The following is a 20,852-nucleotide window of genomic DNA, read 5'->3' as shown; positions in this document are numbered from 1 at the left end:
GCCCTTGTCAAAAGTCCCTCCCCAGCTCTCCTGGAGCCCCTTCAGGTACTGGAAGGTTGCTCTAAGGTCTTCCTGGAGCCTTCTCTTCTGCAGGATGAACAGCCCCAACTCTCCCAGCCTGTTCCCAAAGCAGAGGTTCTCCAGCCTTTGGATCATCTTTGTGGTCTCTTCAAGACCCTCTCCATCAGCTCCAGGTCTCTCTTGTGTTGAAGGCTCCCAGGCTGGCCCCAGCCCTGCAGGTGAGGTCTCCCCAGAGCAGAGCAGATGGCAGGATCTTCTCTCTCCAGCTCTGGCCAAGCTGCTTTGGATACAGCCCAGGCTGCCCTTGGCCTTCTGTGCTGCCAGTACCCATTGCTGGCTCCTCTCCAGCTTTTCATCTACCAGCACCCCCAAAATCTTTCTCTTGCAGGGCTGCTCTGGATCTCATCATCCCCCAGCCTGGACTGGTACCAAGCATTGTCCTGACCTAGGTGCAGGACCTTGCACTTGTCCTTGTTGAACCTCCTGATGTTCTCCTGAGCTCACTTCTCAAGCCTGCCCAGGTCCTTACAGATGGATCCTGTCCTTCAGTCTTATCAACATCACCACTCAGCTTGGCATCATCTGCAGACTTGCTGAGGGTGCTCAACCTCACTGTGTACCACTGATGAAGGCACTGAACAGCAGTGGTCTCAGTACTGACCCCTGAGGGACACCACTGCCACCCATCTCCATCTGGACCTCGAGCTGTTGACCACTTTGGATGTGACCATCCAGCCCATTCCTTGCCCACTGGGAAGTGCCACCCATCCAACCCACAGCTCCCCAGCTCAGAGAGAAGGATGTCCTGAGGGCACTATGACTGCCAACTGCTCCTCTCCTCCCTCTACCTCCTGACCACCAGCTGTGGTCACCCTCTGCACCTCCTCAAGCCCCACCAGAGGAACACACCTGCTGGCAAGGCCCTGCTGGGTCACTCTGATGTTTATTGCTTGCTCGGTGGCACAGTGTGGCAGGGCTGAGCCCACACCCCGCAGGTGGGCAGCACGCAGCAGAACCTTTCAGGCACAGGGAGCCTGGCTGCAGGGGGCTGTGAGCTGGCACCCTGCTGGCACCCACAGCAGCAGGGCTTGGTGGGGACGAGGCTGGGACTCCCACAGCTCCAGGGTGTGCTGGGCAGGGCGGGGGAAGGCACTCGAGCTGTGAAGCAGCAGGTGGCTGTTGGTGGTGAGGATGCTCCCCGAGGGCACGGGGAGGGAGGGTCGGGTGGCACAGGCTGGCACGGACGAGCCCTGAGCGAGAGAAGAGCCTGGCTCCAGCTGCCTCACTGCGAGTGGACCAGAGCCCCAGCACCCTGCCCAAAGCCAAAGCCCTTGGGACCGAAGTTCTTGGCATAGCAACCTGCAGAGGACAGGAAGGGAGAGATAGGTAAGGCTGGCAGCTGAGCTTCTCCTCCGGGAGCAGGCACTGCCTGGGCAGCTCGGGGGTCGCTGTATTTGTTGGGCAGACAGAGGCCCCTCCTGCCACAGCAGGACATCCCCTCGCTCCACAGCCCTGGGGCCACCACCTCCCCAAACCTCAGTCCCTTTCATACCCTGGTGCCCCTCTCTGGAGCCCAGCTGGCACTCACCTTTGCAGTAGATCTCTCCATCTTTGTCTGCCAGCGTGGTGGACTCCAGGCTTTTGCCGCACTTGGCGCAGCGGAAGCAGGACTTGTGCCAGGACTGTGGGACAGGAGCAGAGCCTGGTCAGACAACACCCAGGGACAGGGTGGCAATGCTTTGGCCACCAGACAGGGTCAGCTTTCTGTTTCTGATCCCAAGCAGGTGGCAAGAGGTCTGAAGGGGCCTACCAGCCCCAGGGGAGACACAGAGAGCAGGCACCAGGTGTGGTCACTGCTGCTGTGCTGCTCTGGTTCCAGACAGCTCCCACCCCACTCACTGCAGTCATTTGTGCAGCACACTGTAAGGAGCAACCATCCACAGAATCACAGAATCCACCAGGTGGGAAAAGATCTCAGACATCATCAAGTCCAACCTATTATCTAACCCCTCCTGGCAACCAAACCCTGGCTCCAAGTGCCACATCCAAGCTTTTTTTGAACACCTCCAGGGACAGTGACTCCACCACCTCCCTGGGCAGCACATTCCAATGGCCAATTACTCTTTCTGTGAAGGACTTTCTCCTCACCTCCAGCCTAAACTTCCCCTGGCACAGCCTGAGACTGTGTCCTCTTGTTCTGGTGCTGGTTGCCTGGGAGAAGAGCCCAACCCCCCCTGGCTACAACCTCCCTTCAGGGAGTTGTAGACAGCAATGAGGTCTCCCCTGAGCCTCCTCTTCTCCAGGCTGAACACCCCCAGCTCCCTCAGCCTCTGCTCACAGGGCTGTGCTCCAGACCTCTCCCCAGCCTTGTTGCCCTTCTCTGGACACCTTCAAGTATCTCAATGTCCTTCTTAAACTGAGGAGCCCAGAACTGGACACAGTCCTCATCCCCATCTTTGGAGATCAGCCTCCAGCTGAGATCTGCTGCTGCACTCTAGTACCCTGGCAGGGCAGCAGGGCTGGGAGGGACACCTGCCCCTGCACAGCCACAGCTCCAAGGAAGGCAGCAAACAGGCACCAAGAATGCAGAAATCAGCCAGAGTTTAAAAATAACAACCCCCCACAGCTCTTCCACTCCTCTGGGATAAATGAGCTCACAGCTTCCAGCTGACCTAGAATAGCCAGAGCTGCTCAGGGAGGAATTCAAATAAACACTTTGGAAAACATGAAACCTTTTTTGGAAGAAAATGTGAAATTCAGGGGCTGGAGGAGGAGGAGGTAGCAGATGCAGTCATCCAGCAAACTTTAGTACATGAAATACATCCTCTGGAATCCTCTCTGGGTCTGCCTGAGTGGAGTTGCTCTGCCAGCTTTGGTTCCCTGTAAACATCAAGGCCAGGAGCTACCAGGAAGCCCAGAGCAAGATTTTAAGGGAAGTTTGGCTTCTGACCCAGGGCTGACCCTCAGCCTGTCCATCACACAGCCCTGCACTGCCAGCTGGGGTATGGTGATGCTGGGAAGCCCTTTCTGTTGACTGGATGCCTCCTTTCCTTGCTCTGGGCACACAGGACCAACACAGAAGTCCCAGGGGGGACAGAGCACAGCAGGGGTCAGGGAGTGACCCAGCAGGACCAGGGAGGTTTCCCAGCACAGCCACTGTGTCCCCTGTGGCACAAAGCCTGGCCCAGCTGCCTTGGCAAGCTCTGCACATCCACCTGACCTCAGGGAGAAGGTTTCTTCAGGGCAGGGACCTCACCCAGGGTGACAGAGGAAAAGGTGTCCCCATGCCTCACAGAGAGCTTCCCAGAGCTGGGCTAGGGTGAGGCCACATCTCAGGAGACAAAGGCACCTGGTGAGGTGATGAGCTTGGCATAGGAAGTAGCAGGGCTGTAGCAGAGTGCCCTTTACACCTGCCCCTGACAGACCCAGGCCCACCAGCAGAAGAGCCCAGGAGAGATGCACTGAGCCCATGTCCACCCCTCCAAGCCCCTTGCCCTGCCCCTAGGCAGCACTGAGCAGTGAGATTCATTCCCTGCCCTGAACTGGGCTGCAGCAGAGACTGGAGGAGGCTCACTGGACCTTCCTCAGTTAGTGGTGGCAGTGGCCATGGCCATGTCACTGTCCATGCTCCCAACACATCCAGCAGCAGGGATGGCCACTGTGACCTCTGCTGAGCAGTGCTGGGAGTGTTCAGTACAAAAAGAGTTTCTCTCCCACCTACAAGTCCATGAGAGCCTGGAGAAGGCTTTGCAGACATGCCAAGGTGTCCCTCTGGTGCCAGGCTTCCAGCTCAGCAAGGCCACTGCACCCCAACCCAGTCTGTCCTTCAGCAGCTTGTGGGTCAGGCCAAGACCTTCTCTGAAGGTCTCCCTGCCACACATCAACCTGTGGAAGGTGCATGTCCCATCCAGCTCCATCCCCCTTCTTACCTTCCCAGCTCCAATCACCTTCTCAGCTGCATACACTGCCTGCCCACAGCGAGGGCACCCATCAGCACCTCCCACCTTCTGGGCCATCCTGGAGGCGTTGGGGTTGGTGGGTCGGTGGGGCTGGCCCCTGGGGATGGGAAGCAGCTCATGAGCAGGGGGGCACAGGCAAGATGCAGGAGGGCAGAGCTATGGGCTCACAAATCCCAAGCCAGCTTTGAAGGGCCCAGAGCTTCAGGCCCGAGGTGTTGAGCCCCACAGGAATTTCAGCCTTACAGCTTGGTGTCAGGAGGGGATGGGCAGGGTGCCCAGGCAGCAGGGACATGTCCCATCAAACCCCATCAAGCCCCATCCCACCCTGCACACAGAGCTCAGAGGGTTCCCCCCAAGGAGTAGGACAGCCCAGGGTCCTGTCAGATCAGATACTGCTGGAAGTGCAGCAGGGGCTGTGCAGCCAAGGAGGGCAAGCAGGGAGAGGTGAGGGAGAAGGTGCCCACAGCAGCCCCAGCTCTGCAGGCAAGGCTCAGACTCACTCTTCGTATTTGATGCCCAGGGACTCGCCCTTGTCAGTGCTCAGGGTCCCTGCTCCCATGCCATAGCCATAGCCCTTGGGGCCATACTTCTTGCCATAGCAGGACTTGCAGTAGATCTCCTCTCCATGCACAGCCACCGTGGTGCTGTCCAAGTTCTTCTTACAGACCACTGGAAAAGAGAGAGGAGAGCTGTGCCAGGAGCCTGCTCATTAGAGCTCGCTAATGAGCCGGGGAGAACAAGTCCCCACACGGGAGGGCAGAGCTCAGCTTTCAAGGAGCAGGAAACCCTCGACATGATCCAGCTAAACCAGGGCATGCAAAACAGCCCCAGATAAGGATCACAGCAGAACTTTTGTCTGGCTTTAAAAGGAAGCAGCCACCGGGGAGATACTAACAAAAAGCTCTGTTAACCCTCTTGGTGCTGGTGCCCTGCAGGTCTGCTTAAAGCAGGGGCTGAGGTTTCCTCCAACCACTGCAGGATTCAGGAGCAGAAGGATGAAGGTCCCTGGGGCCCCACGGCAGCCACAGCTCTGCCACACTCTGAGTCCATGGCAAGCTCACAGCAGCAGGCACTGGGGGGAAGGAGCATGGGCAGGTGGAAAGGGAAACATCTCCTGCCACCCAAGGAGGAGCTGGCAAGGTCCTCTCCTTGTGCTCCTCCACAGCCACCTCCACGGCTGGTGAGCGCTTTGGCACACCTGCTGCTGGGCACAGTTTCTTCTCCAGAGCCTGAGGCCACAAGAGAAGAGTTCACACCAGTGTGTCACTGCTGGCCCATGCCATGGTGAGGGTGGCCTCAGGTGAGCAACACTAACCCAGCTGGCTGTTCGAGCCTTGGGGATCAATATGGGATGTAAGATGTGCCAGGAGACAGCAGCCAGGCTCAGGGTCCCAGCTGAGCCCATCCAGAGCTTGAGGTTGATGCTGGGCTGGGGTCACATAGGATCTTCTCCTGATTCATGGAATTGCCTGGCTGGAAAAGACCTTCAGATCATCAAGCCCAGCCATAAGCTGACACCTCCTGCACACCAGTGCTAGACCATGTTCCTAAGCTCCTCATGCAAACAGCTTTGAAACACCTCCAGGGAGGATGACTCCACCACTTCCCTGGGCAAATTCTTACATTTTCCTGACTCCTGGCCCAGCTCTGATCTGTGCCTCCAGGTCAGCTTCCAAATCCTGGAACACACCACCCAGCAAGCCAGAGTGGGAGGTGAGCAGCACCCACACAAGCTCCCTCCCAGTCATCTCCAGTGTTTACCTGCCCCAGTGCAGGATCCAGGTGCCTGGGGCAGAGTCCACAGGCTGGCAGCCAGCCCTGAGACAGATCCTGTTACAGCTGGGACTCAGCCTTCCCTCTTTCCTCTGACATGCCTTAAATGTTGAGGCTTCCAGCAGCCCCTTGGCCTCTGCAGCAGCAGGAAGGTTTCCTGGCCCTCAGCAGCACAGCAGGAATGCAAACACAGCAGAGCTCTGCTGGGAGCTACTCAAACCACGGCAGTAAACGTGGGGGTGAGAGGAACCTTCCCCAGCCCTGTTACTAAATATGGTCCTGCTGCCTCTCCAGGAGCATGCAGAACTCATTGTGCTGCTGCTGGGAGAAGCAGCTGGAAAGGGAACATCTCCTGCCATCTAAGGAGGGTCTGGCAGGGCCCCTCCTGGCTATGGGCTCCCTCGTCCCACCATGGCAGGAGCTGGGGATGGAGCAGCTCTGATTAAGAGGTCTCAGAGCTGCCACAGCAATGGGCTGGGGCTGGGGTTGTCTCTGCACTGCCCTAGAGCTCCCAAGGAGCAATGCTCTGCTCAGGCAGACCCTCCAGGAGGGCAGTTTGGGCACTTTTTCTGGCACAGCTAAAGACTTGTGTCCTAGGGCCGGGAGAGAATGATCCCAAAGGCATCTGTCCTTCTCTCCCACCCTGCTGGCTGCATTTAGAGCTCTAACCAAAACTTTCTCAGCCCCTCCATCTGTACTGGCCACAGAGGCTTTGAGAGGCAGCATGAAAATTCCTTCCTGATCTGCTCCCTAGAAATCAGCCCCCAGCTCCCTGCATTGCAGGGATTCCAGCAGGCAGCACTCATCCAGTCAAGGACCCTTTGTTTGTCCAAGAGCAGCAGAGCTGCTCCACAAAACAATTAAGAGGAGAGCTGCTGCTGCTGCTCCAGAGGCCACAGGGCCTCATTCCAGCACATTTCTGCCCTCTGCCATTGACTCAGCTGGAGCCATGCCATGGAGTCAATCACCAAGTGCCTCCCTGAGCCCATCTCCAGCTCCAAGGACCTGTGGAAGCTTTGGCTCCTTGAGGATTTTTTTTGGCACACCAGGTCAAAGTATTCTGTTTTTTTTTTCTCCCCCAAAGATAATGGTTTTGAGTTCTCTGATGAGGCCCAAAAGCAGCAGTCGGGAACAGGCTGGGAGCACCGGGGCTGGCTGCAGCTCAGCATCACCCACAGCCTGTGGCATGGGGCAGGGGAGAGCATGGGGCAGGGGAGAGCATGGGGAAGGGGACAGCATGGGACGGGGGACAGCATGGGACGGGGGACAGCATGGGACGGGGGACAGCATGGGGGGGGACAGAATGGGGTGGGGGACAGCATGGGGAAGGGGACAGCATGGGACGGGGGACAGCATGGGATGGGGGACAGCATGGGGAAGGGGACAGCATGGGGAAGGGGACAGCATGGGGAAGGGGACAGCATGGGGAGGGGGACAGCATGGGGAGGGGGACAGCATGGGGAGGGGGACAGCATGGGGAGGGGGACAGCATGGGGAGGGGGACAGCATGGGGAGGGGGACAGCATGGGGCCAGGGACAGCATGGGGCCAGGGACAGCATGGGGCCAGGGACAGCATGGGGAAGGGGACAGCATGGGGAAGGGGACAGCATGGGGAAGGGGACAGCATGGGGAAGGGGACAGCATGGGACAGGGGACAGCATGGGGTGGGGGAGAGCATGGGAGTGGGGACAGCATGGGGAAGGGGAGAGCAGGCAGCAATAGGGGGTGGCATGCAGGCCATGGCCTGGGCTGGGAGCACACAGCCAGGGTGGGCAGAAGTGTTGGGCTACATGAGGGTGTGGTAAGGTACATCTGAAAGCAGAGGGACTGCAGCCCTGGCTGGAGGCCACTCTGGACCACTGGTGACTTGCTTCCACAGGCAGGCATGGGGTGACCTCCTGCCTCCCTCCAGCTGTGTGTTCCCTTCTCAGAGCAGTTGCCTTTTGCCTGGTGCCCTGGCTCATGGAGGCCTGCCTGGTGCTGTGGGTGCCAGCACTGCACAGCAGAAACATCCCCAGGAGTCCAGCTGTGTGCACAGGGCAGAGGCAATGCACTGAGATCCCAGTCCCCACACTGAGGTCCTCCCTTGTCATGGACTCAGACAGTGAAAGCCCTTTGTGAGGGGGGGAGGTCATAGAATCATTGAATCATTTTAATTGGAAGAGACCTTTCTGATGTTTGGACCACTGAGTCCAAACATTGACCCAGCACTGCCAGGGCACCACTAAACCATGGCCCTCAGCACCTCCACAGCTTTTCAGTCCTCCAGAAGTGAGGACTCCACCACTACCCTGGGCAGCCTGGGCCAGGCCTTGACAAACCTCTTGAAGCAGAAACTGTTCCTCATGTCCAACCTAAACCTCCTCTGGTGCAATTTGAGGCCATTTCCTCTCATCCTGTTGCTTGCTCCTTGGGAGAAGAGCCCAACCCCCACCTGGCTTCAACCTCCTTTCAGGGTGTTGCAGAGAGCAAGGAGGTCTCCCCTCAGCCTCCTCTTCTCCAGACTAAACATCCCCAGTGCCTTCAGCTGTCTTATGAGCAAGCTGAGTGTAACATTCCCACCCTCCTTATCTGAGGCTGCAGAATAAACACAATTTCCTGATGCAGAGAACAGCACAGGAAGGACACAACTGCCACCCTCCCTACACACCCGGGGAAAGCCTCTCCACAACTTCCCTTCTTAGTCCTCTCCAGCCTTTGGACATCCCCAAGTGCCATGGCCACAGCTTGCTTGGACACCTCCAGCCATGGGGACTCTACCACCTCCCTGGGCAGCCTCTTCCTAGGGGCTCAGTCCAGCCCTTCCTGGGGGCTCAGTCCAGCCTTTCCTGGGGGCTCAGTCCAGCCCTTCCTGGGGGCTCAGTCCAGCCTTTCCTGGGGGCTCAGTCCAGCCCTTCCTGGGGGCTCTGTCCAGCCCTTCCTAGGGGCTCAGTCCAGCCCTTCCTGGGGGCTCAGTCCAGCCCTTCCTAGGGGCTCAGTCCAGCCTTTCCTAGGGGCTCAGTCCAGCCCTTCCTGGGGGCTCTGTCCAGCCCTTCCTAGGGGCTCAGTCCAGCCCTTCCTGGGGGCTCAGTCCAGCCCTTCCTGGGGGCTCAGTCCAGCCTTTCCTGGGGGCTCAGTCCAGCCCTTCCTGGGGGCTCAGTCCAGCCCTTCCTGGCTGTAGGCACAGACTTTGTGTGGGTGCTGGCTGAGGTCAGCTCTGACAACTCGGATGGCCCTGGGTGTCCTGGGAGGACACAGCTCCGACAGCAGAACTAACTTCCAAGCCTGGAGAAGAGAAAGAGCCTGCACCCAGCTCCCACAGCAGTGGGTGTTTCCAGGGCCCAAAAACAAGACGTGAGAGGGCCGGGAGGGGGAGAGCCGGGAAGCAGGAGGGAGGGCTGGGGGAGGGGGTGGTACTCACTGCACAAGAAGCAGGACTTGTGGAAGCTGCTGCCCTCACACTGCACCTCCTCAGCGAAGTACACAGCCTTCTGGCACACCCCACACTTCTTTCCTCCTCCCCAGTTTGGCATCCTGCAGAGAAAGCAGAAACAGGCTGAGGGCAGGAGGCAGGCAGGGGGCACAGAGAGGCAGCTGGAGTGGGCACCCAGCAGCAGTGCTCCAGCAGCTGTTCCACATCTGCACAAGTGGAGACCACCCACAGATGTTTGTTGTCTGACCAGACTCACAGGGGGTCAGTAGCAGAACTCAGGATGCCCAAGGGATCCATCCTTACATTACAGAATCCCAGGCTGGTTTGGCTGGGAAGGGACCTTCAAAGCTCCTCCAGTGCAAGCCCCTGCGGTCCCCAGGGACATCCCCAACCAGAGCAGGTTGCTCACAGCCCCAAACAACCTGAGCTGCAACGGTGCCAGGGATGGGGCAGCTCCCAGTTCTCTGGGCAACCTGGGCCAGGCTCTCCCCACCCTCAGTGTCAAACATTTCTCCCTTTTCTTCAGTCTCTGCCTCTTTTAACTTAAACTATCACTCCTTGTCCTGTCACAATATCAGCCACTTGACACTAGTGGTCCTGCCAGGCAGGAAAGCAGAAATCTCTCTGTTCTGGAAGCCATGGAACCTCCAAGCTGTTTTCTATGCCAGCAAAAGGAGGAAGCAGGGCAATGATGGGAGAGGTGCTTCCAAAGGTACCCTTGGCACTGCACCTCCTTAGGTCACAGCCCTGCGGTTACCCCTTGATGGCACAGCCCAGGGTGGCTGATGCTTGGGACTAGGGAGGGCACAGGTTGTCATCTCACTGAGACCTCCCCTGCAGTGCTGGGACAGCTCTGGAGCCCTCAGCACAGCACAGACAGGGAGCTGCTGGAGCAGGGCCAGAGGAGGCCACAGCAATGCTGGCAGGGCTGGAAGGGCTCTGCTGGGAGGCCAGGCTGAGAGAGTTGGGGTTGTGCAGCCTGGGGAGGAGAAGGCTCCAGGGAGACCTTCTGGTGGCCTTGCAGTGCTTCAAGAGCTGATCAGAAAGCTGGGGCCAGACTCCTTATCAGGTATGTAGTGATAGGATGAGGGTAACAGCTTCAAACAGCAAGAGGGGAGATTTAGATCATGAGATTCAACAAAACCAAGTGCAAGGTCCAGCATCTGGGTCAGGGCAATCCCAAGCACAAATCCAGGCTGGACAGGGACTGGCTGGAGAGCAGCCCTAAGGAGAGGGATTTGGGGGTGCTGGGGGAGGAGAAGCTCAGCAGGAGCCAGCAGTGAGCACTTGCAGCCCAGAGAGCCAAGCAGAGCCTGGGCTGCAGCAGGAGAAGTGTGGCCAGCAGGGCCAGGGAGGGGATTCTGCCCCTCTGCTCCACTCTGCTCAGACCACACCTGGAGCTCTGGGTCCAGTTCTGGAGCCTCTGTTACAAGAGGGCTATGGACATGCTGGGAGGTGTCCAGAGAAGGGCCACCAGGATGAGCAGAGGGCTGGAGCTGCTCTGCTATGAGGACAGACTGAGAGAGTTGGGGTTGTGCAGGCTGGAGAAGAGAAGGCTCCCAGGAGACCTTCTTGTGGCCTTCCAATATCTGAAGGGGGCTCCAAGAAAGCTGGGGAGGGACTTTTGAGGGTGTCAGGGAGTGACAGGACTGGGGGGAATGGAATAAAGCTGGAAGTGGGGAGATTCAGACTGGATATGAGGAAGAAGTTCTTCCCCATGAGAGTGGTGAGAGCCTGGAATGGGTTGTCCAGGGAGGTGGTTGAGGCTCCATCCCTGGAGGTGTTTACAGCCAGGCTGGATGAGGCTCTGGGCAGCCTGAGCTGGTGTGAGGTGTCCCTGCCCATGGCAGGGGGGTTGGGACTGGCTGAGCCTTGTGGTTCCTTCCAACCCTGACTGATTCTATGATTCTATGATTAGGAGAAAGCTCTTCCCCAGGAGGGCAGGGAGCCACTGGCACAGGTTGCCCAGGGAGGTTGTAGCTGCCCCCTCCCTGGAGGTGTTCAACGCCAGGCTGGATGAGGCCCTGGGCAAGCTGGGCTGGTGGGGGTTGGAACTGGATGATCTTTAAGGTCCGTTCCAACCCACCCCAGTCTCTGGTTCTGTATGGAAAGCCAAACCCCTCCCAGTGCTGTACTTTTGTTAGGCAATAAAAACGGGAAATTGATCTCATCCTGGTGCTAACAGCAGGCAGGGCAGGCAGGGTGTGGGGCCGGCAGGGTGTGGGGCTGGCAGGGCACAGGTCATGGCCAACATGCTGCCAGGGCTGCCCAGGGACTGGTCCAGCTCTAGCTCAGCTTTAGCTCCTGGGTGTACAGAGGGTCTGAGCAGGACAGAAGGAGCTGTGGAGGGTGGCTGGAGCAGGGGCTGCAAAGGCTGCAGGGATGCCAGGAGCTGTGTGTGTGGTGTGAGCACAGCAGCCAGGAAGCCTCTTTCCCGAAGTCCCTGCCTGCTGGGCTCCCCACTGCTGCCCAGCCCCTGCCAAATCCCTCCCTTCCAGTCTGATCCTTCCAGTCCCAGCCTTGGATTGCCTTAAAAGGACACAAAGTGTTTCTCTCTGGAGCCTGTTTTTCCCCCTGCACAAAGGAGGAGGGCCAGACCTGGTGCAGGAGTTTCCTTGGAGGGCAAAAAATATCCAGCAGCATCCCCCTGCCAGCCCAGGCAGTGCCCACCCCAGCATTGCACAGGAGCCCACTGGTCCCTTCTGCCCCCATGCCCACCAGTGCCATTCCCCTAAGTCAGCAATAACACCACACTGGCTACAATTCCCCTGGGTCCCTCATCCCTTTCCAAACACAGCAGCTGGCAGACCCCAGCTCTGGGGCTCCCCAGCCCCCTTTGTTGGGCAGCCTCACCAAACGTGCCCCAGAACTCTGCCATCACTCCCTGCTCCATGGCCTCTGCAGGCAAGCTCAGGGACAAGCTGTCTGGCAGGGTTTGGAGCCAGCTGCTCCCCTTTGCCTCCACATTTTACCTCCCTCTACAGCAGCAGTGAAGGGAGAGGCTCTGTTTGTCCCAAGCAGCAAGGTTCATCTGCTCAAACCATGACACTGGCACTGGGGACAACTTCCTCTGAGATGCCTGAAAGTCTACAAGGAGGAGACTGGGGGAAGCTCATCTGATTAGGTCAAGAGGAAGTGGCCTCAAGTAGCACCACTGTTGTCATGCCAAGCCCTGGAACAGGCTGCCCAGGGCACTGGTGCAGTCCCCACCCCTGGAGAGGTTCCAAAATCCTGGAGCTGTGGTGCTGAGGGCCATGGTTTAGTGGTTTCCTGGTGGTGCTGAGTTAAGGGTTGGACTCCATGATCTTAAAGGTCTTTCCAAGCCAAACAATTCCATGATTCTGTGTTTGCCACAGGAGGAGTTCAGGCCCTTTTGCTGCTTATTTTCCTCCACCCACCATGGGAGGGCTGCAGATGCCTCCACAGAGTGCAAACAAAGTCACTCTGATTTCAGCAGGTGACCCTCACCATGATGTCCCCAGCAGCACAGGGGCAGCCCCAGCCTGCCCACATCCCAGCAAGACCTCCTGGCATGCACCAGGATGGATTTGCTGTGCAGTGACCATGAAAATAAGTTTGTCCTGGAGATCCTTGGGCTTGTGAGAGCTGGGCACAGAGAGAGCCTGAGATAAGATTCATGCTGCTGGGCACTCCCTCGTAGTCCACAGCAGCCACAGGCAGGTGCTGAGAGCCTGAGAGACCAAAAAGAAGCTTGAGCTGCAGGTCAGCATCAGCAGGGCAGAAAAGCAAGGGGGGCACCCTGCTCATGGAGATGGAGGGCATCCTGCTCAGGGAGCCTGGCACCAACCTGCTCATGGAGCCTGGCATCACCCTGCTCATGCAGCCTGGAAGCATCCTGCTCATGGAGCCTGGCACCACCCTGCTCATGGAGCCTGGGACCTGCAGCAGCCAGCTCAGAAGTGAAATCCTTACAGCAGCCATGGAGCCAGACCCACATCCTGATGCCCTCAGCAGTGACTCCTTCCAGACACGTCAGGGTTCACAACCCTGCAGTGCTTCTCTCAGAGCAGGTTGCACCATGCAGCTGAGCACCATGCAGCTGAGCACCATGCAGCTGAGCACCATGCTCTGGCCAATTGCAACACTTTCTGCCCACAGCCTCACTTCTCCACAGCACTGCTGGCAGAGTGAGGAACAGGAGGCCAAAGACCTCACTGAGCTCAGACAAGAAGACATCCAAGGCTGCCAAAACACAAGATGATTTCCTCCCTCATGCAGCTCCATATCCTATGCACCACAACTGGGAGAAACTCAATTTAGATTGTGCATTAGGAAGAAACTCTTCACTTTGAGGGTGGTGAGGCACTGAAAGAGGTTCCCCAAAGGAATTATGGAGAACAGAAGGCTCCAGGGAGACCTTAGAGCAGCCTTCAGTACCTGAAGGGGCTACAGAAGAACTGGGGAGGGACTTTTGGCATGGGTGGGACTGCCAGGATGAGGGACAATGGCTTTGAGCTGGAACAGGGGAGATTGAGACCGGAGAGGAGGAAGAAATTATTGAGAGTGAGGGTTGGCACAGGTTGCCCAGGGAGGCTGTGGCTGTCCCCTCCCTGGAGGCATTTAAGGCCAGGCTGGATGAGGCCTTGAGGGAGGTGTCCCTGCCCATGGCAGGGGGTTGGAACTGGATGAGCTTTAAGATCCCTTCCAACCTTGTGATTTCTATGAACTTCACAGCAAACAAGCAGAACCTTACAGACAGCATCCTCTGTGCAAGGCATGGCTCAGCCCTGGAGTTGGACCATCATCCACTACTGGTCCATCAGTCACTCTGGAAGAGGTCTCAAAGCTCAAGATACCAACCTGTTGTCAACAGCTGCAGTGCTGGGCACGCTGCCACAGGTGGGCTGTGTGCAGAGCCCCAGCAGCCTGGCACCTCCTGGAGGTTAACTGCTGTCAGTGGTTGGCTCTGCAGCAGCACAGTGCACAGCACAGCCCCTCCCATGGGTCAAGTGGGCTCATGTCACAGCACTCTAGGAGGCAAACTAAGCTACACTGAGCAACCAGGCATAAACCCGTATGGAACCAGCATGTCCTGGGGCCTTGGGGTGCTGTCCAAACCATGGCTGTAAGGGGAAGCAGCAGGCATATGAAGCCAAGCTATTGAGTGCACCCTCAGCAGGTTTGCTGATGACAATAAGCTGTGTGGTGTGGCTGACAGGCTGGAGGGAAGGGATCCATCCAGAGGGATCTTGACAGGCTGGAGGGGTGAGCACAAGCCAACCTCATGAGGTTCAACAAGACCAAGGGCAAGGTCCTGCAGCTGGGTCAGAGCAATCCCAAGCACAAATCCAGGCTGGGCAGTGACTGGCTGGAGAGCAGCCCTGAGGAGAGGGACTTGGGGGTGCTGGGGGAGGAGAAGCTCAGCAGGAGCCAGCAGTGAGCACTTGCAGCCCAGAGAGCCAAGCAGAGCCTGGGCTGCAGCAGCAGAAGTGTGGCCAGCAGGGCCAGGGAGGGGATTCTGCCCCTCTGCTCCACTCTGCTCAGACCACACCTGGAGCTCTGGGTCCAGTGCTGGAGCCTCTGTTACAAGAGGGCTATGGACATGCTGGAAGGTGTCCAGAGAAGGGCCACCAGGATGAGCAGAGGGCTGGAGCTGCTCTGCTATGAGGACAGACTGAGAGAGTTGGGGCTGTTCAGTCTGGAGAAGAGAAGACTCCAAGGTGACCTTCTTGTGGCCTTCCAGGATCTGAAGGAGGCTACAAGAAAGCTGGGGAGGGACTTTTTAGACTATCAGGGAGTGACAGGACTGGGGGGAATGGAATAAAGGTGGAAGTGGGAGATTCAGACTGGATGTGAGGAAGAAGTTCTTCCCCATGAGAGTGGTGAGAGCCTGGAATGGGTTGTCCAGGGAGGTGGTTGAGGGTCCATCCCTGGAGGTGCTTAAGGCCAGGCTGGATGAGGCTCTGGGCAGCCTGATCCAGTGTGAGGTGTCCCTGGCCATGGCAGGGGGGTTGGAACTGGCTGAGCCTTGAGGTCACTTCCAACCATGACTGATTCTATGAATCTAATGATTCTATCCAGTGGTAGGAACACAGGGTCACCCCCTCCTCAGGGTGGGTTGGAATCAGAGAATCATAGAATTGTTCAGGTTGGTAAACATCCGAGCGATCATCAAGTCCAACCTTCTACGCAACACCTCCATGACCACCAGACCATGTCCCAGAGTGCCACAACTCATTTTTTGAACACCTCCAGGGATCAGGACTCCATCACCTCCCTAGGCAGCCTGTTCCAATCCCTGAGCACTTCAAGGAATATCCAACCTTAACCTCCCCTGGTGCAAGCTGAGGCCACTCTCTCTTGTCCTGTCATTAGTTATTTGGGGAAAGAGGCCACACAGCCTCACTCCGACCTCCTTTCAGGGAGAGCAATGAGGTCTCTTAGCTTCCTCTTCTTCAAGCTAAACAATTCCATCTCCCTCAGCCCCTCCTCATCAGAGCTGCTCTTCAAACCCATCACCAGCTTCACTTCCCTTTCCTGTACCCTCTTCAGCACCTCAGTGTAGGAAGATCATTGTGCTGCTGGCACCCACACCAAAGCTGACAGCTGCCCTATTGCCTGCCCAAGAGCAGCTGCTTTTTAACTACTGAAGTTAAGGCAGCTTCCACCACCATGTGAGCACAGCTCCACTGCTACAGGAGCTCCCAGAGCAGCACAGGTTCTGTCCCTCCACTGAACTTCACCTGCAACCACCAGGATGCCAGCTGGAACAACAGCTGGAAAGCCTTTCCCATGTATCTGCTCAGATGTTCTACTAGAATCAGAGAATCATAGAACTGTCTTGGTTGGCAAAGCCCTCTGAGCTCATACAGTCCAACATCAACTCAACCCCACCATGGCCACCAAACCATGGCCCCAAGTGCCATGGTCACACCTTGCTTGAACACCTCCAGCCGTGGGGACTCCACCACCTCCCTGGGCAGCCTCTTCCAATCCCTGACCACTCCTCCAGCAAAGAAAGTTTTCCTCATCTCCAACCTAAGCCTCCTTCTCTTTCACTGTGCTGCCCCAAAGCTGAGCACCTCTCTTGATCTTCACCCACAGAACTGCCAGAGAAGTCCAGATCCCCTTCCTGGGGTGTGCAGAGTCTGTGCTTCATCTGTGTCTTCATTCAGATTTGGTGTGATGTCAGCTTGATTGGAAGAGAGTGGAAGTCTTCCTCCAAAGCCCCAACCTTGCTTTCATCTTTATTTGCAGCTTCTTCTGCCTTTGCACATGGAGCTGCATGTGCCAGTTTTCCACCCCTGATGGAACTCTCTTTTCCAAGGATGCAAATGCATTCAGATGCCTCCTTCAAAGTGCAGATGTGTCCATCATGAACAGGTCACAGCATGGTGGTGCTTCATGACAGTGTTTTCTGAGCTCTCTTGTGTTAAACTGAGCGCCTGTGTCTGAGCCAGCCAAGTTTGACAGGAGCAGCACTTCCCAGCCTTCAGCCTAAGCAGAGCTCTCTGGTTCCATCACCTGAGACTAGGGAGAGGAGACCAACCCCCACCTGGCTCCAACCTCCTTTCAGGGAGCTGTAGAGAGCAATGAGGTCTCCCTCAGCCTCCTTTTCTCCAGACTGAACCCCCCCAGCTCCCTCAGCTGCTCCTCACAGGAGTTGTGCTCTGGACACTCCATCACCTTTGTTGCCCTTCTCTGGGCAGTAATTAATTGCAGAGCAACAACTTTGTGCTTGGAGAGCATCACTGAAGGACAGGAGCCTTGTGGAATTTGGGGTTTTTTTGTTTGTTTTTTTGGTCTGGTTTGTTTTTTTTTTTCCCCAGTGAGGATTAATACAGGAGGGTGGCAGAGAAGCACCATCAGTGCTGTACAAAGTTGCCTCCTGACCATGCTCACAGCAGCTGTCCAGGCAGGTGGCCTGGCAAAGGGATGAGTCAAAGGGAAGGAAACCATAGCAGGAAGCCCTGGGGTCTAATTACCAATTCTCAGCTCCCAGAGCAGCTGCTGTAGCCATCAGACAAGCCAAAAGCTGAAGAAGGAGGCACCTCAGCAGATGAGGAACCAGCTCCTGGGGATACACAGAACACCAGGTGGGAAATCAGCAGGACAGAGCTTCTGGGGGTCAGCAGCAGTAACTGCAACTTGGCCCCTGGGGGCCTCTGCCCCACACCAGCAGCATCTGCCACAGAGCAGCTTTCACATCACCTGGGCACAAGGGAAATAACCCTCCAGGAGGCACATCAGGACTGTCCCCCCCAGCCTCCTGCCATGTAACCAGCTGGGTGTGAGCAGGCTCTGGGCTGCCAGCAATGCAGATGAGGATAAATGGAGAGCATTTGGACACAGTGATGTCAAACTGCTGAGCAAGAGGAGAACAGCATCCTGAGGCTGGCAAGCACTGGGACATGGCAAAACACTTGGCATCACAGGGAGAAATGAAAGAACTGCCCCAGGAGATGTAACTGTATCAGATCAGACATCTGAGGGCTTTACCAGGAGAGGAAAGGAGAAAGTTAGGAAGGTCTGAGGTCCAGAGTGATCCTCACCCACCGCTCATCTACTCTACAGCTCCCAAAGCAGCACAGCCAGGTGTTACTTCTGCTGCCACCCCTCAGGCAGCCTTAGGTTTGCTGTGCCAGGGAAGGGGCCAGCGTGAGGCCAGCACCACACTGAGCCCCCTGCCACATGGCTGTGGGCAAGCTCTCACCAGCTGTGACATGCTGTGGACCAACACACCACTGCCTGCTGGCCATGATGCTCCCAGGCACCTTGAAAGTTCTCTATCACAGCCGAATTCCTCCAAGAAAATCCCAACTGCATCCAGAACCAAACCCAAGAGCATTTTCAGGAATGCTAAGGAATGCTACTCGCTCCCTCAGGAATCGACACCCACTCCCTGGCCAGGCTCACTCCAGCTTCTCAAAGCCCTTATTTCCCCCCACTTGTCACATCCTTATCACCCTGCACTGCCTCCCAGGAGCAGGGAGCTTCCAGGAGACACTGCCCAGCTGCCCATGTGAGCAGGGGGCACCACGCTGACTGCCAAGCAGCAGCACCAAGCACTGAGCTACTTGGTAAGTGGCAAGGCTCCAGGGTAGAGGTGGTCACAGACACCACCAGCCCTCTCCAGCCTTACTACCAGAAGAGCCAAGAGGTGCAGCACCCACAGCTGAGCTCTCACCAAGACTTTTTTAGCTCCTGCACCTTCTTCCCCAGTCCATTCCTCCCTGGATGGCAGCACCAAGTACCTTTGCCAAGCACTAATTCACACCCCACAGCCACTCTGGGGTTTGGAAAGTGGCACCTGAAGCTGTGCTCCAGCATGTGCCCAGCATTGCCCATCTCCTTGGGGAGGTGGCATCAGCCCAGGCCAGCAGAGAGGCTCAGGCTGGTGGCTGTGAGTGTTCCATGGGCTGCAGAGCAGCACTGCACCAGTGCCCTTGTCTTGGTGGTAGGATGGGGCATGAGGACTCTACTCACTGCCCAGCCCTAGAGCACTGCCCTGAGATGTCCCTTTGCAGGGGGCACAGCAGTGCTCAGCACCACCCTGCGATGCCACTTCACAGAGGGCACAGCAGTGCTCAGCACAAGTCACAACCAATGCCAGCAGAAGGTTCAGCGGTGGGCAGTGCCCATGCCTACACTCAGAAGGGTCAGGTGAGCTCACCCGGCCTGATGCAAGCGCTTCAGCTTCCGCACTGTGCCATGTGCGGTGCTGCCACCGCTTCCTGCCCCGCTGGGCCCCACGCAGCCCGCGCCCACCCCACGGGCACACGGCGGAGGCTGTGCCCCTGCCCCGGCTCCGGCCCCGCATCCCGCCCCGGGCGAGGTATCGGGGGGGACACCGGCGGGGATCCCGGAGCAGGCCTGGGGATGCAGCGAGGATGCAGCAGCTCGGGGACGGAAGGGAGCCGGTCCTGGCCCGGGAGCAACGGCAGCCCCGGGGGCTCCGTAAAGGGGACCCGCGGGAGGGGGCTCGGAGGGGGCTCGGCTCCGCTTAGCTCCGTGGGGCCCGGCCCGCACCTACCTGCAGGTGGAGCTGGGCTGTGCGGTGCCGGTGCCGGTGTCGGGAGCGGGGCTGGGGCCGGTGGCCGCCCGGGGGTTTTGTGCGCGGCGGGCGAAGGCGGGAGCGGGGCGGCGGCGCTGCGCTCGGCCCCAGCCCGGGCTGATGTCACGGCGGCCACCGCCCCGGGGGCACGGCCAGCAGGGGACGGGAGGGGAAGCCGCCACCGGGGATGCGCCGCCCTGCCCGGTCCCGGTCCTGGGGATATCTTAGCTCCGCACCGGCCTCGGGGACCACTCTCCCTCAGCCCCACGCCGCAGGGAACTCCATCACATCCCACTTCATCCCAGCCATCCTAGACAGGCTGGAGAAGTGAGCTCAGGAGAACCTCAGGAGGTTCAATAAGGCCATGTGCAAGGCCCTGCACCTGGGTCAGGATAGTCCTCGGTACCAATTCAGGCTGGAGGTGATGAGATCCAGAGCAGCCCTGCAGAGAAGGACTTGGGGGTGCTGGTGGGGGAGAAGCTGGGCAGGAGCCAGCAATGGGCACTGGCAGCACAGAAGGCCAAGGGCAGCCTGGGCTGCATCCAAAGCAGCTTGGCCAGAGCCAGAGAGAGAGGATCCTGCCCTCTGCTCTGCTCTGGGGAGACCTCACCTGCAGGGCTGGGGCCAGCTCCAGGGCCCCCAACACAGCAAGAACCTGGAGCTGATGGAGAGGATCCAGAGGAGGCCAGGATGATGTTCAGAGGGCTGCAGAACCTCTGCTATGGGGACAGGCTGGGAGCGTTGGGGCTGTTCAGCCTGGAGAAAAGAAGGCTCCTGGGAGACCTTAGAGCTGCATTTCAATATCTGAAGGGGACCTACAGGAAGGCTGGGCAGGGACTGTTTAGAATGGTTTGTAGTGATAGAATGAAGCACAGTGGTTTGAAACTGGAGCAGGGGAGGTTCAGGTTGCACTTTAGGAGGAAATTCTTCACAGTGAGAGTGGTGAGACACTGGACCAGGCTGCCCAGCTCATGTTGAGTTTTTCATCAAGCCCTTCTCCTCAAAGCTTCTCTGCAGCCTGGATTTGTGCTTGGGATTGCCCTGACCCACATGCAAGACCCTGCCCTTGGCCTTGTTGAACTTGGCTTGGGCCCCCCTCTGCAGCCTGTCCAAGTCCCTCTGGACAGCATCCCCTCCAGTGTCAACCAGGCCACACAGCTTGGTGTCACCACAGGCTTGGGGAGGGTGCCTCGGTCCCACTGTCCTTATGGCCAACAAAGATGGTCCCAGCACTGACCCCTGAGGAACTCCTCTTATCACTGGGCTTCATTTGGACACCAGGGGCAGCCCAGGGCCTTGTGAAAAGCTGAGGTTGGTCCATGGGCAAGCCCTGCACTGTGGCCTGGCACCAAACTGTCTATCAGCCCCTGGGGGCTGCTGCATGCTCAGACCCCTGCAGACCTCTGCAGTCCCAGCTGGAGTTTGGGCATTCCCTTGTGGCCATCCCTGCTTGATTCTCAGCTTGCTGGGCTGCAAACTGCCACCCTTCATCCCCCTGGGACCCATCCTCCAGGACCCAGCCACTGTCCTCCTCTGCCATGGAAGGAGGGCAGGAAGCAGAGCAGAACACCCACCCCAGTCCCCAACAAACCCCACACTGGCACAGCAACCAGGTGGCACTGGACAAAGAATCTTCCCTTTCTCAGGCATTTTTCATGTCATCAGTGCTCC

General features: G+C 57.8%; 1 protein-coding gene across 1 annotated transcript; it reads right to left on the bottom strand.

The window, feature by feature from the left end:
* Window positions 1-956: 956 nt before the first annotated feature.
* Window positions 957-19,210, bottom strand: CSRP1 (cysteine and glycine rich protein 1). Its single transcript, XM_054395823.1, has 6 exons — window positions 19,161-19,210; window positions 9,155-9,267; window positions 4,481-4,649; window positions 3,951-4,077; window positions 1,610-1,703; window positions 957-1,380 (listed from the first exon to the last, which is right to left on the bottom strand). Exons 2-6 carry the CDS (start codon window positions 9,264-9,266, stop codon window positions 1,304-1,306), a joined length of 579 nt encoding a protein of 192 aa, XP_054251798.1. The 5' UTR covers window position 9,267; window positions 19,161-19,210; the 3' UTR covers window positions 957-1,303.
* Window positions 19,211-20,852: the final 1,642 nt, after the last annotated feature.

This window comes from Indicator indicator, chromosome 35 (assembly GCF_027791375.1).
Source record: "Indicator indicator isolate 239-I01 chromosome 35, UM_Iind_1.1, whole genome shotgun sequence".
NCBI classification, from domain to species: domain Eukaryota; kingdom Metazoa; phylum Chordata; class Aves; order Piciformes; family Indicatoridae; genus Indicator; species Indicator indicator.
The sequence above is the reverse complement of the archived record's forward strand: the minus strand, read 5'-3'. Positions and strand labels throughout refer to the sequence as shown.

Coding starts and splice junctions, on each gene's coding strand:
- CSRP1 (XM_054395823.1), bottom strand. CDS start 9,266: ATGCCAAACTGGGGAGGAGGAAAGAAGTGTGGGGTGTGCCAGAAGGCT. Junction 4,078..4,480: donor CTGGGCATCAAATACGAAGA/GTGAGTCTGAGC, acceptor TCCCATCCCCAG/GGGCCAGCCCCACCGACCCA. Junction 1,381..1,609: donor TGGAGAGATCTACTGCAAAG/GTGAGTGCCAGC, acceptor TGTCCTCTGCAG/GTTGCTATGCCAAGAACTTC.